General features: G+C 53.5%; 1 protein-coding gene and 1 pseudogene across 1 annotated transcript; both read right to left on the bottom strand.

The window, feature by feature from the left end:
• Positions 1 to 1,170: 1,170 nt before the first annotated feature.
• LOC123049704 (plasmodesmata-located protein 5-like) lies at positions 1,171 to 2,914 on the bottom strand (annotated as a pseudogene).
• Positions 2,915 to 12,194: 9,280 nt separating this feature from the next.
• LOC123055874 (plasmodesmata-located protein 5-like) lies at positions 12,195 to 13,512 on the bottom strand. The gene is made up of 3 exons (XM_044479696.1): positions 12,801 to 13,512; positions 12,589 to 12,727; positions 12,195 to 12,499 (listed from the first exon to the last, which is right to left on the bottom strand). Exons 1-2 carry the CDS (start codon positions 13,510 to 13,512, stop codon positions 12,609 to 12,611), a joined length of 831 nt encoding a protein of 276 aa, XP_044335631.1. The 3' UTR covers positions 12,195 to 12,499; positions 12,589 to 12,608.
• Positions 13,513 to 14,471: the final 959 nt, after the last annotated feature.

The raw sequence follows: 14,471 nt of genomic DNA, 5'->3' as shown, positions 1-14,471 counted from the left end.
AAAGTCCACGGGTTTGGAAAAAGGTTAACGGGGCCATTTGGAGCTATTGAAGTTCAGGCGCGCAAAGAAATTCAGAAAAAGTGCTGAGTTAGCGACTCAAACTCGCGACCACCTACTTGTTAGAAGATGAAACTTGCAACCCGAACCAGTGAGTTCAACTGATGCATTCACGGCGTGAAGCTTTAAGTATCAAACTTATTTTGGAAATTTCTGGATTACGCAACGAAAGTTTTGTATTCTCCGTTGAAAATTTTCTTAATATACGTTGAACATTTTAAATTATACAGAATTAACATTTTTAAATATATGATGAAAATTTTGGAATAAACAATAAATAATGTGTTGAAAAGAATTCGAATATGCATTGAACATTTGTAATATACGTTGAACTATTTTCTAATACACATTGAACATTTGTGTAACATACCACTGAACAAATTTGAAAAACACTTTATATTCATTGAACAATTTCTAATATACTATGAAATTTTTATAATGCATGATGAACTTTTTTGTAATATACCAAGAACTTTTCCTAAATATACAATGAACACTTTGGTAACACGCAATGAACTTTGTATAATATAGGGAAAATGAAACAGTAAAATTTAAAAAAATCATAAATAGGAAAAATAATATAAATAGAATTAGAAACGAAAAAAACAAAAAGAAAAAACCAAAGCAGAAAAACCAAAAAGAATAAAACAAATAGTGAACGAAAAAATTGTTACGGCAACGCGCAGCACGAGCTGCCGTGAACTAGGCCGGCCCAGGAGTTCCCCAATTCCGGTCATCCTGTTGCACGTGGACAATCCCTGTTTGGAAAATGACCCGAAGGTTCAGTTTACACCGAGATTGTATAGTTCAGGGTGCAATCGACCGGGATTTTGATTTGGAGGTTCGTTCCACCAAACCTCTACGAGTTTAGGGTTTAAAATGAACTTTTTCCTTTGAAATGGAGGGGAAGCACAGCAGAAATCCAGCAAGCTCCTGCCATGGACGTTGAGCTAAACATGCATAACCTTTATTTTAAAAAAGCTCATGCAATGCATGAAAACACCTGAATTAGGTTTCCACACATACATAGGAGATCAACATCTGCTAAAGATCGAGCTAGCTAGCTAGGTAGGTAGGCAACTACAGAGAAGAGATCAACATCTGCTAAAGATCTTATAAAGATCAGCATTATGTTTCTTTTTTGACGGGCAATGGCAGGTGCTTTGCCTTTTCATTTAGAAGGGAGAAAAACTGTACATCAGCATTAGGTTTCCACACATAGGATCGCGCCAAACGACCGGGTTCCACTATCAAGAAGAAGATTAGCGGAAGATGACGGAACAGAGCAGTAGTAAAATGGAGTACCAAGCATCCAAATGCATATAGAACAGATCAACATAACAGTAACACGACCCTAGCTAGCTATGTGCTCGTGCAGGAAGTCGGTAACGCCCGATCCAGCCAGCGCCCTCTCATGTCCTGCAGATGGCTCCTTGCTTTTATTCGGTCTTCTTCCTTCTTATCCCGGTCAGATCATGGCTTCCCTTCCGCCGCTGGAGATAAAGATAGTTGTGTTAAGACTTAAGATTGCGGATGTATATTTCTCAACAACGAGGCGGAAACGTAGGTAGTACACAGTCAGAAAGATTGCGGATGTATACCTGGTGCTGCAGCAGCATTCCCGACCTTCCTCATCACCAGGCGGCATACATGAACTAGCAGCAGGATGATAACCCCGGCGACGATGAAGCCAATGCACACAGTCAGGACGATGTTATCCTTTACGATCCTCCCTGCAGCGCAGCGCATCACAAGTTAGAGATAGAAATAGAATCGCCATGAAATCTACCGGCCGGAGTTATGTAGCAATACTCACGAATCTTCTCTCTCACGGGCAGCGGCGGTGCCGATATCTCGAAGCGGAGGTAGCAGTTCGAGGCGAGAACCGTTTGCACGGCGCTGGCGGTGAGCGTGAGCCCCCAGCTCTGGGCCATCTGCAGCGACGAATCCCGCAGGCACCGGGCGCACTCCGCCGGGGCGCGGTCCGTCGCGCACTGTGCCAGCACGCGCACTGTGTCGCCGTTGCTCGCCGTTGCTCGCCGTGGCAGTCGCGTCGGCGGCTGCCACCTGGCCGTTCGCGGACCGCGGAACCAGGGACCGCGCCACGGCCACGAGCTTCTGCACGTCGACGTTGTCGAAGAGCGGGAGGGCGTCGCCGGAGAATGTCACGCCACTGATGTCGTCGTCGTCCGCGCCGGCGGAGGACGCGTTGGCGCCGGAGTAGCCCAGGAAGCAGCCGTCGTCCAGGAAGCCCGCGCGCCGGTTGGCGTGTCCGCACAGGTCGGTGATCTTCCTGCCGGCGTCAGACAGGCAGCGGAAGCAGGGGTCCGGCGCGGGGTCGCCGAAGCAGAGGCCGCGGGCGAACGCGCCGCCGGTCCGCATGGAGGCGAAGCCCGTCGGCGCGGCTGCCGAGGGGAGGGCGTCGAGTAGCGAGAGGAGATCGCGGCGGAACGCGCTGGTGCTGCCGTTGACAGCGGGCGTCGGCGGCGGGTAGCACCTGGTCACGATGATCTCGGAGGTGCCGGTGACCGCCGTCACGGCGACGAGGGAGAGGAAGAGGAGAAGGCGGCGGGAGAGCGCCATGGGAACAGGCAGCTCCGGGAAGGCAGTGGTGGAGACTGGAGACTCGGAGGAGGAGCCGAGGAGAGTGTCGCGGCGCTCGAACGAACTAGTAGTCTACTCTAGTCGCCAAGGAAAGGACCAGCGCGAGCTCGCGTCTGGTAGTAATGTACGTATGGCAGGCAGCTCGCGTCGGATGCTTTGCCGCGGCATCGATTTGGAAAGGGTGGAGCGCTGCGTGGTTGCTACGCGCATTGCCATTCCAAGCTAGGCGACGACACCACCCCTCATCAAGCTGCACCCGCACTAAGAAGGGACTCTGCCAAGCATTTCCAGCGCTTTATTGTTTTGCCTCATCCGTCGCCCACGCGAGCTTCCGGGCAACTTCCTCCCCCGTTCATTTATGGTTTTACCACCCAGTACAGTAACAACGTTTATTTTTTCGAATGTTGGTATGCACCAGTACCGTACTAACATCTGTTGAAGTGCAACACCTGTCAACCCAGCAATTCGTCCCATGGGTATAGGGCGTGCTTGGTTACATTGTCGATCCAACCTAGCCCGGCGAGCCTGGCTCTATTGAGCCGGTTTGAGGGAATGCAGGCCAAAAAACTCCAGATGCATATAGTTTGGTTGCCTGCATGCCCCTAGTTGCATGCGAAAACCATTTTCGACCTGGCATTTGGTTGCCCGCATTGCATTAGGCGCACATATGACATGGTGTTTGGTTGCAACCTGCATAAGGTGTTGTCACCACTTCTAACTAGTGGTGAGCTTACCACACAGAATCTGAACTTGTAGCGCCATCTACTTAAACAAATGACAGTTCATCCTAACTACTATCAAATGACAGTTCAAATTATTAAGACTCATTGGCTAAATAGGGGATAGTTCATCGGTGTTGCTGGTACCAGATCTTCCTCTTCCTCTTCTTTTGCTTCTGCTTCTGCTTCTGCTTCTGCTACTGCTGCTTCTTGTTCTTCTTCCATCTTCTTCAAATCCTGCACTGACCTCTGTTAAGCCACATCGCCTCTGCCCACTCCAACCTTTTGTTCTTCCAACCGTCATTGTCAAATGCCTCCACACCATGGCCGGAGCTAACAACATCTTCAGGCTCGACATCTTCCGCCTCAGGCACGTGTTCATCAATGCCCCACTGGAGGATCCAGTTATGCAGAATGAAACAAGCAAGAACTAGCTTAACCTGAGTGGAGTATGGGTGAAATGGCTTCTGATCCTGGATCTTAAACCTATTCTTCAGAGCTCCAAATGCCCTCTCAACAGTTACTCTAAGGCTGGAGTGTCTGAGATTAAACAGCTCCTGTGCAGTCCTAGGATAGTTCCTACCAGATAACTCGTTGAGATGGTACCTTTTTTTCCTGAAGGGTGGAAGAATACCCGGCCGACATGCATAGCCAGCATCTCCAAGGTAGAACTTGCCGTCGGGGATGTTGATCCCATCAGGTCGACTCATGCTGTCAGTGAGAATGTTAGCATCATGCGCTGACCCCTCCTAGCCAGCCAACACATATGTGAACTTCAGATCAAAGTCAACAGCAGCAAGCACATTCTGGCTTGTGTAGTGCTTCCTCCCCCTGTATGCTGCAGACTGTGACCTAGGAACTCTGGCAGTGACATGAGTACCATCTATTGCCCCAATACAATCCTGAAAATGGCATCACAAGCCTGTGTTAGTGCTCAACTTGAACAATACAAGCATATCAAGCCATGAATATCCTGAAAATTGTCAATGCTCACCTTGAAGTATGGATACCATCTTGGGCTTCCGCGAATCTTGGGTGGAGTCTGACCAGATGGTCTCCTGGTCATCTCTCCTCTAAGCTCCCCAATAGCAAAAAGAACTTGCATGAAGTACCTAGAGATGGTCTCCATTGATCTCCTGAACGTGTTGTGAATGACTCTAAACCTCTGGTTATGGCCAACAACATGTAGGAACATGGCACTTGCTCTTTCACACTGGTGTTGATGCTATCTTGTAGCAGCCCCCTGCTCCTGAAGGTCTCGACAAGCCTGGCAAATGGTGCTCTTTTCATTCGAAGCATCCACAGAGTCTCGACGTCATTGCAGTTGTAGATGTAGTTCAGATTTTGGATCCTCTCCTGTTCCCGGGGAAACAATGGGCCATAGCGGATCAAAGGTCTCCCAGCACGACGAACAGCTCTCTGGTGCATGAACATGACCCATGCCCGAATCACACTAATCAGTGCTGCTGCCTGGATTATCAGCCTCATCCGTGCGTGCATAACCTAGTCGACATCGACGGTTCGTTTAGTGGGAAATCGATCCTACACCTAGCTTAACGGCCTAACCACTGAGCTAACAAAGGGGAGAGGGGGTGCTGCTTACCGGCATCGGAGACGAGGACGGCGTAGGGGGAGCCATGGCACAGACTAGGTCACCAGACGGTGGCCAACAGCAAGGGGAGCACCAGATCCGCCGCAAACGCCGCCGCCTCTTCTGTCACCGCCGCCTCTATTGCAGATCTGAAATCGCAGCCGCCGCCGGTGGTGAGGCAGTAGGGAAGAAATGGGGGCAGTGGCTATGGGTGAGCGAGTGAAAGGGGGTGAGGCTAATTTGGCGCCAGGACGACGCGCCAGATTTCCATCTCCTGCCATCCCCCCTCGCCCTCGCCTCGCTCCCGCCCGTGCGACCTCGCGCCGCACTCAGCCTGGCTCGCGAGAAACTGCCGATCCGAGCATTTCCAGCGAGCCAGGCTCTGGGCTGCTTTCAGAAGCGTGTGATGCAGGCCCAACAGGAAAACCAGGTAACCAAACAGGCCTCTCCCTTCCCGCGCGGGCCTGGTTGGGCTCGATGCGGGCAACCAAACACGCCCATAAGGTATGGCTTTGAGTTTGTGCCCGTCGATTACCCATGTGTCGCGTGATTAATATTAATAATTGATTATAATATTATTTTACATGACCTTGAGGGCGATAGTGACGCCTCACAGCTGAGCAAGAAACGGCAGGAAGCTTCGACGCAGGTGGGTGGGGGGGCTTTTTGTCGTCGACAATTTCATTTTGTACGTGCCAAGAGCACCACAGAACAACCATCAGCACACACATACGGTTTAGATTATGCAAGACCAGGGCTGGCCCTGGGCCATGGCGGTGAGTGCGACGGCCTAGGGCCCAACCCGGGTAGGGGCCCATACCCTCTGCAGGTATGTGTACTATATATATTTGTAGAAACAAATAGTATGCAGAGAAGTAGACCAGGCCTATTAAGAAGCGAGCAGTGATCGGTTAATTGTATCGTCTTCCTCCTAGTAGCGAAACCCAGTTGCGATATTTCAGGTGAAAAAAAACACCTGATATTTGTTGATGCACGTTTATGGTTGGAGTTGGACTGCTAGAGTTGGAGTTGTAGCTTCTGACGAATTTGCTTTTATAATAACTTTCGGTGTACATGATAGGTGTGGAAGTATTTTTTTGTCTAGTATAGTGTAAGGGCCATTTTCTCGGTTTGCACAAGGGCCTCTGGAATGCTAGGGCCGACCCTGTGCAAGACATCAAAGAGCCACTCCACCCCCGTCGGACGCACGGTTGCAAGATCCCGCAGGTTCGAAGTTTCTTCATGGCTCGCCAGAGCTCCACCGCTCAACGGCACCTACAAAAAACATGGAATGTGTCCTCCCGCTCCATCGCACACAATGGGCACACATCAGTGATCTCTAATGTTCTGGTTTTTATTTGCCTAACTGGCCAACGCGTTTGATGCAAGTTTCCACACAAATATACACATATTGGGTGGAGCAGGGCACCACCATATAAGTGCCCAACATGTCACCCGTCCGGTGCCCTGCTTGCTGTGACTGAGGATGGCTGGAAACGCTCATTGAGGCCGAGGCGATAAGTGCTCTTCACCGAAAAGGCTCCATTCCGCTCAGCTGTCCAATACAATCCTCCGCTTGCCATGGAGAAGCATTAATCTTCATAGACTCTTATCACATCTATTTGCAGGGAATGTTGTTGCAGTAGCGCGACCTTCCAGTTTCCATACATGTCCATCCAGTAGTTGGCTATCTCTCCTAAGCCGGCGTCAGCCTTGCAAGGAGATTGGGACACGGGCTGCGGATGAGGAATCCACAGGTCACGCCAAATGTGGACCGACGCATCGTCACTAATGCGCCAGATTGGGCCCTTCTTGAGGAGCTAAAGGTCATGGATGATGGACTGCCAAGTTGTTGGAGAGTTGCTGGAGAAGACTGTGTCCTCAAGGCGTCCATCAGGGTAGTATCAGTTCTTTAGTACCCGCGCACACAAGCTGTCAGGGTTAGAGATAAGGCACCAGGCTTGACGCGCGAGCAACGCTTGGTTGAACAAGCAAGAGTCCTGAAAACTGAGCCAGCCCTGCTCCTTCGGCTTGATCATGGTATCCCATGCCCTCTAGTGCGTCTTTCTTCTTCCTTCCTTTGCCCCCGCTAGAAATTTCTGACCATTCGGGTGAGATCATCGCAAACACTACGCGGTAGCTGGAACACCCCCATCAAGTACGTGGGCAAGAACTGTGCAAAAACTTTAATCAATATTTCTTTCCCTCCTGGTGATGCTCCTTCTCCCCAAACTAGAATCCTATTAGTGAGTTGCTCCTATAAGCTTTGGAACCGGCCCTTAGACATGCGCCCGTTGGGTGTAAGGAGCCCAAGGTAGCGCTCCTCAAAATGCAGATTCTGCACCTGCAATGCCGGGGATACAGTAGCTTGATCGGCAGGTCAACACCTACTCCCACATAAGATAGAGCACTTCGCGGGGTTTGTAAATTGTCATGTATTCCTCCTATAGATAGCAAGAGCATCTCTGACTTCCATAGCTTCTGTTGTTGTGGCATGAAAAAAAAGTAACGTGTCATCCGCAAATAGCAAGTGTGATATACCCGGCGCCTTGAGAGACACACACATTGATGTGATCTGTCCTTGTTGCACTTTCTGTTTCAAAATAACATCAATACCATCAACAACAAATAAAAATAGAAACGACGATAACAGGTTCGCTGCCATAACCCATGTGACGGTGCGAACGAATTTGAGCTAGCTCCATTAACTTTGACAATATATGGCGTGCATTATTTCTTGGTATTTCATTGTCAATTGTCCGTGCCAGCAATAGTTCCAGGGACTGGCACATAAAGCATAGAGATACAGGGCCACTCTCAGGACCAGGTCGTGACACGGACCGCAACCGACAGTACCGTAAAGGGCCATGAGTGAGAAGGTGGAGAGGCCGAAGCAAAAGCCCTACCCGAAGTGGAGAGGAGGCGCTGGTACCTGGTTCATGACATCGGGCTTGGCCTCTAGGGGGAGGCACCGCTTAACCATTGCGGTCGATATGCCGAGGGTGGAAGGGACGGAGAGTAGTGGTTGCGGGAGGCGGTTTAGCGAGGTCGCTTTGTTTCTTGTGCGACCAATCAGGCACGCTGGCGGGGGGCGGTGCTTAGGTTTTGCTTCCTTGCTTTCTCGGCGATGAGTGTTTAGATTTAACAGTTAGTATAAACCATTGGCTAAGATCAGTTATTGTTTCAAGCAAATTTACAAATAGTGCCCCGTTTTCACACCACGTGTCATGCATGTGCAATTCAAGAATATATTGAGGAGCTTTGTCTTCCACTCCAATTATTCTCTCCCCCTTCGCTACACAGATTTTTGCCTAAGGTTTGGCCTTTCAAGAATCCGAGCTAAGTTATGTGCATGTATATCCGTGGTCACTTTGCATCAAGTGCAAGCCTTCGTCTATCCTCTCAAAGGACAGGTCGTGCCCTTCGATTTCAGTTCTTCAGTACGCTAATCAATATTTACGATTTCAGTTCTTGGGTACGCTAAGGTCGTACCATTTGTGATATTTACGATGCTAAATAACTGAACTGTGTATGCGTGTGAAGTGTTACACCTTGCGGTAAAATCTACTCGTATGAGGCACATATAATGGACATACACGATCAGCGGCAAGCATTGGTCGATCAAGGTTCACAAGGGATGTTGCGTGTAGTAGCTAAACTGGCATCGCAAATATGCCTCGCTGCGAGAGCTAGCTAAACATGCATAACCTTTAAAAAAAACTCATTTTTTTTAGAAAAGGAGGATGACCCCGGCCTCTGCAGCTGGGCGATGTATACGGTCACTTTATTAATTATTCTCACAAGACCTTACAAAGCCAAATAACAGCAAGACTAAAGCCACTGCCTAAGCAACAACTGTTGCTACACCTATCCAATTGATAAAGAGGCGCAGATAGTCTAGGCCTAATACCAAACACACATCGCAGCTGTTGAATAACGTGATTGTATTAAAAAACATAGGTTAGACTAGGAAATATTCTGGCTTGCATGGTACTCCAAATAGATCATGTACGCCTATATATATGCCCACGAAGCTCAAGCAATACAATGAACTATTCCACCAAACCTCTCTCTCCCTTCTAACATGGTATCTATCGCAAGTTGATCCTAAACCCTAGCCGCCGTCCGCGGGACGGTCGGCCTCCATCACCGCTGCCGGGGGCCGCGCCGCCCGTACCTAGGGTTCGTCCGCCGGTCGTGTTGACCGGCTGCCCTAGAGAGTCTTTTCCCCGAACCTTGTTCCGGGGTTTTCTCTCTCCCGCCGGTCATCTTGATCGCGCGTTTTTTTTGGTTTTCCGATCTATTCTTGATCGGTTTGCGTCGCCCACCGCCGCCGTTGACCCCGAACGCCTCTACTCGAACCCCGGCGCGACCAGCGTGCCTCTCCTCCGACCCGGCGGCCACGCGCGCTGAGGCGGTCCGTCAGGGCCAGCCGCCGTCCGCGCGTCGGTCCGCCCGTCGCCCTACGCGGCCGTCTCCGCCCTGCTCCGACCGGGACACCTGCATCGCCCCGGCCCGGCGGCCTCGCGCCATGCCACAGCCAATCATAGCCGTCGCTCGCGCGCCGGCCCGCCCATCGATCCACATCACCCGCCTCCGCCGCGTCTGCACGGCGGCCCGGCGGTCTACCTCGCCTGCGTCGGGACGGCTGCGTCAGGCTCGTCGGCTGGCTCAACTCGGGCGTCGCTGCTCCGTTGGTCTCTCGGGCCTCGCTGCCCGGGCGCCGGCGTTGCTTTGGCAGCCCGGGTGCCGGTGCTGACAAGCTCATCCGCACGACGTCTCACGCCGGCCGTCGTCGCCGGCTTCATCTCGGACTCCGCCGCCACCATGCCTCCACCGAGCGGCGTCCCCGACCTCGCGCGCGATCGGCTTGATCACCCGCTTGCCGCCGCAATCCGCCTCATCCGCGCTGCGCGACCGACCTGGCCCGTCGGTTACGCGCGCCTCCGCAGGTCCCGTGAAGATCATCCCCGAGTTCAGCGCGCCTCTGCACCGATCGAGCATCAGGCTGCCGCGGCGTCACCCCGTCGGGCCGCAGCGCCGCCACCCCGTGGTTCTCCTCGCGGCTGTATCGACTCTTGCGTCGCCGCTGCGTCGCCCCTTCGGGCCGTAGTGTCGCGATACGCGGTCCCCGCCGCCGCCCCGAGGTCATCCCCGCGGTTGCACCGACTCGCGAACCGCCTTAGTGTCGCCCCTTCGAGCCGCAGCGTCGCGGCCCGCGGTCCTCGCCGCCGCCCAGAGGTATTCCCGCAGTCGCCCCGACCCGCCTGCCGCCGCTACATCGCCCCTTCGAGCCGTAGCGCCGCGGCCCGCGGTCCGCTCCGCCGTCACCGCGCGTCGACCTCCCGTGGTATGCGTCGCGCCGTCTTCTTTGGCGCGGGAACGCCACCGTCCGTGCCGGTCTTCGTCACGCTGTCAGGGTTCTTCGCCTACTTCGAGCACTGCCGCCGCACTCCTAACCTAGCCGCCACCGCCGCTCGTCTTTGGTCGCCGCCGCCGCTACCTTCATAGCCGCCGCCGCCCGTCCACCCCCTTCGTCTTCGTCCCAAGCACCAGCCCGTCGCCAGCGTCGCCGTCATCTATCCCGACCACTTCGTCTACTCCGACCACCGTTGGTGACATCGGCCCCGCGCCGATGGACGCCGCAATCGTCGTCGAGTTCTTCTCTGCTGGCCCCTCCGACTTCTCCGACATGGCGTACAACTCGTGCAGGTCCCTCGTCTACGCATGCCCGGTGCTGGCAACACCGATGCGTGCCTTCATCCACGATGTGTCCCCGGGCCTGGCAAGCCTGGTCGGCGCTTCATCAACTTCGTCTTTGTCCGTCTACGCATGCCCGATGCTGGCAACACCGGTGCGTGCCTTCGTCCATGATGTGTCCCCGGGCTTGGCAAACCCGCCACGACGCGTCGTCAACAACATTTTCTTCCCGGCGCACCCCTACTTCGACACCACTGCGCCCATGCTAACTCGGCGCCCCCTTGCGCCTGCGGCTCCACGGCGACTTCCTCGACACCGGCTACCCCGACTCGACATCGACCACGGCATTCTTTGCACGGCTACCTCGACCACGGCTCCACCACCCACGCTCTCGGCTACATCGACAAATGGCACAAAGGGCTAGCGCCTGCTTGAGCAACCTCTTTGGTTTCCACTCCAGCCACGACTCCGTGATGCATCGATCGTTATGACTGTGGGGGGGTGTCCGTCGGCTTGCCTTCGGATTCTTCTCCAGTCTCACCGTCTGCGTTGCTACCGTTGTGACTGCAGGGGGATGTTGAGTAACGTGATTGTATTAGGAAACATAGGTTAGACTAGGAAATATTCTGGCTTGCCTTGTACTCCAAGTAGATCATGTACTCCTATATATATATGCCCACGAGGCTCAAGCAATACAATGAACTATTCCACCAAACCTCTCTCTCCCTTCTAACAACAGCCAAACCTAAACATCTAAGACCTGAGGTCCCAACCAGGACGCCTGCCTAGTATGGGGCACCTAGCAGTCCGGCGCACTCCTCAACCAGGATGTCTGCCGGGTATGAGGCCGCCGCAGCCACCTGCCACCAATCCATCTTCGGAGTTGTACTGTTACATGTACCATGCCAGGTCTCTCTGCCATCGATGCCACCACGACGCCTGACGGCGTCGTCCTCCTGCGCGAGTCCATCCTCCCACAGCGAACTCCAAATCTGCACTGCGCCATGCCGTCAAGATCCGTCGCCATCAGTGTGTAGGATGAATCACCGCTCCACCAAAAAATATGTCCTCTGGTCCCTCGATCACGTGTGTACCTCCAAGAATGACGCCCCCAAGGGAGGAACGACACCAGAGCGCCGCCGTCATCCGATCATCCGATCTAGGGTTTCTACCGGAGGTAGCAGAGAGTGGCCTTGAACTTCTTCATAGCGATGCCTTCAAGAAGGAAACAACGCAGATAGCGCCGCCACCGCCGGCCTTAGCAGACGCCGAAGGCAAGTTTTCACCCAGATCAGTTCGAATGGATCCAACTCTCGTGCACAGGCCGCCATCACCACCAGCACCACCAGGCAGAACCCTGGAGCACCAGCAGATCAGCGAGCCGCCGGCACCACCACATCCAGATCGCCGGCCACGCCCGAAAAAAAGCTCATGCATGCATGAAAATACCTGAATGCAGATCGAGCTAGCTACAGATAAGTTCTTAAAAACTACTCGGCAACTACAGAGAAGAGATCAACATCTGCTAAAGATCTTAAAAAGATCGGCATTCTTTTTCCACACATAAGTCCGCGCCAAACGCATAAGTCCGCGCCACAATCACGAAGAAGATTAGTGGAAGATCACGGAACAGAGCAGTAGTAAAATGGAGTACCAAGCATCCAAATGCATAGGACAGATCAACATAACTAGATTAACAATAGTAGTAAAATGGCGCTGGCTGGCTAGCCGGACCAACTTCCTCCAGCGCCCTCATGTCCTGCTTGCTTTTATTCAGTCTGCTTCTTTCTTCTCCCGGTAAGATCATGGCTTCCCTTCCCTTCCGCCGCTGGAGATAAAGATAGATGTGTCAAGAACTCAAGATCGCGGGTTTGTTTTATCAACAACGAGGCGGCAACGTAGGTACACCGTACATACCTGGTGGTGCTGCTGCTGCATCAATTCCCGGCCTTTCTCATCGCCAGGCTGCAGAGATGAGCTACCAGCGCGAGGATAGCTCCGAGGACGATGAAGCCAATGAACACAGTCAGGAAGATGTGATCCTTTACGATCCTCCCTGCAGCGCAGCGCATCACAAGTTAGAGACGGACGGAATTGCCATGGAATTTACCGGCCGGAGAAATACTCACGAATCTTCTCTCTCAGCGGCGGTGCTGATATCTCGACACGGAGGTAGCAGTCTGGGCCCAGAACCGCGGCCACGCTTCCTTGCACGCCGTCGGCGGTGAGCCCCCAGCTCGTAGTCATCTGCAGCACCGCATCACTCAGGCACAGGTCACACTCCGCTGGGGCGCGGTCCGTCGCGCACTGTGCCAGCACGCGCGCGGTGTCGCCGTTGCTCGCCGTGGCAGTCGCGTCGGCGGCGGGCACCCGGCCGTTCGCGGACTGCCGGACCAGGGGCAGCGCCACGCCCAAGAAGTACAGCACGTCGATGGCGTGGATGCCCGGGACGGAGTCGTCGGAGATGGTGAGGGCACCGATGTCGATGCCGTCGGAGGAAACGTTGGTGTCGGCGTAGCCCAGGAAGCAGCCGTCGTTCAGGAAGCCCGCGCGCCGGCTCGCGTTGCCGCACTGGTCGGCGATCTTCGCGCCGGCGTCGGACAGGCAGTGGAGGCACGGGCCGGGCGCGGGGTCGCCGAAGCAGAGACCGCGGGCGAACGCGCGGCCGGTCCGCTTGGAGGCGAAGCCCGTCGGCGCGGCGGCGGAGGGGAGGTCGTCGAGGAGCGAGAGGAGACTGCGGTGGAACGCGCCCCTGCCGTTGGGGTGGGGCGTCGGCGAAGGGTAGCACCTTGTCACGATGACCTTGGAGGTGCCAGTTGTTGGAATATTAGGCAAGTTCATGATTAATTCCAGTAAATAATTCATGACTAGAAGAAATACTAGCATGCAATAATTTAGCAAACTAGAAGAACAGCAAGACATGCATAACAGCAGCAAACACGTAACAATAGCTGTAGAGACAGACATGAACAGAGGATGTTGGACGTACTGATCGTTAGCTATTATGGGTGCGACAGTGTTGATGACGATGTTGGCGACGATCTGCTGCTGACGGCGATGAATACGACGATGAGTAGCACCGCCCGACTTGGACGGAAGACGACCCGTGATGACGAATTTGAGCAGTCGCGCACAGCGCTTCCCAAAAACCTAATCCGTCCTCTCCCGGTGCAGGATCGCAAAGACGAACGGTTCCGGAGACCTGCTCTCCCACGCGCCGATGCACGCCGGCGTTTGGGATGGAGTAGACTACGATGGCGGCGCAAGTTGTGAGATGAGGCAAAACCCTAGGTGTTTTCGGTGTGTCTCTGGCCGCAGCCGGTAGCTGTATATATATTAGGACCAGAGACGGTATTGTGTCGCGACCACAATCTTAAACCGACTCGGTTTCTAATTCGTATACTTACCGGACAAGAAATCAAGAACTTGTCTGCCAAGACATAAAAATAAAACGGCAAAAGGAAGCTGCGCTCCTGCAAGGAGACGGACCGGATTTTGGCGGACCATTCACGCGCATGTCGCATGTACGCCTCGCCAAGGCGAGGCAAGCGAGCGTGTGTGGTTTTTCCTTTCTCTTCTCACACACCATTTAAAGTGGTGGAGAGAACCCACTATATAAAGAGGTCCAACTCTTCTTCAACTTCCGGGGTGGGACTAAACTTAGCACCACCACTTGCCATTTTACACATGGGCTTTGAGATTTCAGAAATTGCTATGGGCCTAGCCCATTAATTCTAACACCAGTAACCGCCGTCATGGCGACGAGGGAGAGGAGAAGGAGGCGGCGGGAGAGCGTCATG

Source organism: Triticum aestivum, chromosome 2D, assembly GCF_018294505.1.
Source record: "Triticum aestivum cultivar Chinese Spring chromosome 2D, IWGSC CS RefSeq v2.1, whole genome shotgun sequence".
NCBI lineage: Eukaryota > Viridiplantae > Streptophyta > Magnoliopsida > Poales > Poaceae > Triticum > Triticum aestivum.
Note: the sequence above shows the minus strand (reverse complement) of the source record. Positions and strands in the feature narration are given on the sequence as shown.

What these genes read in the sequence shown, in the direction of transcription:
- LOC123055874 (XM_044479696.1), bottom strand. Translation starts at nt 13,512, where the DNA reads ATGAACTTGCCTAATATTCCAACAACTGGCACCTCCAAGGTCATCGTG. An exon ending in GCCGCTGAGAGAGAAGATTC is followed by an intron (nt 12,728 to 12,800) that starts GTGAGTATTTCT and finishes GCTGCGCTGCAG; the next exon opens with GGAGGATCGTAAAGGATCAC.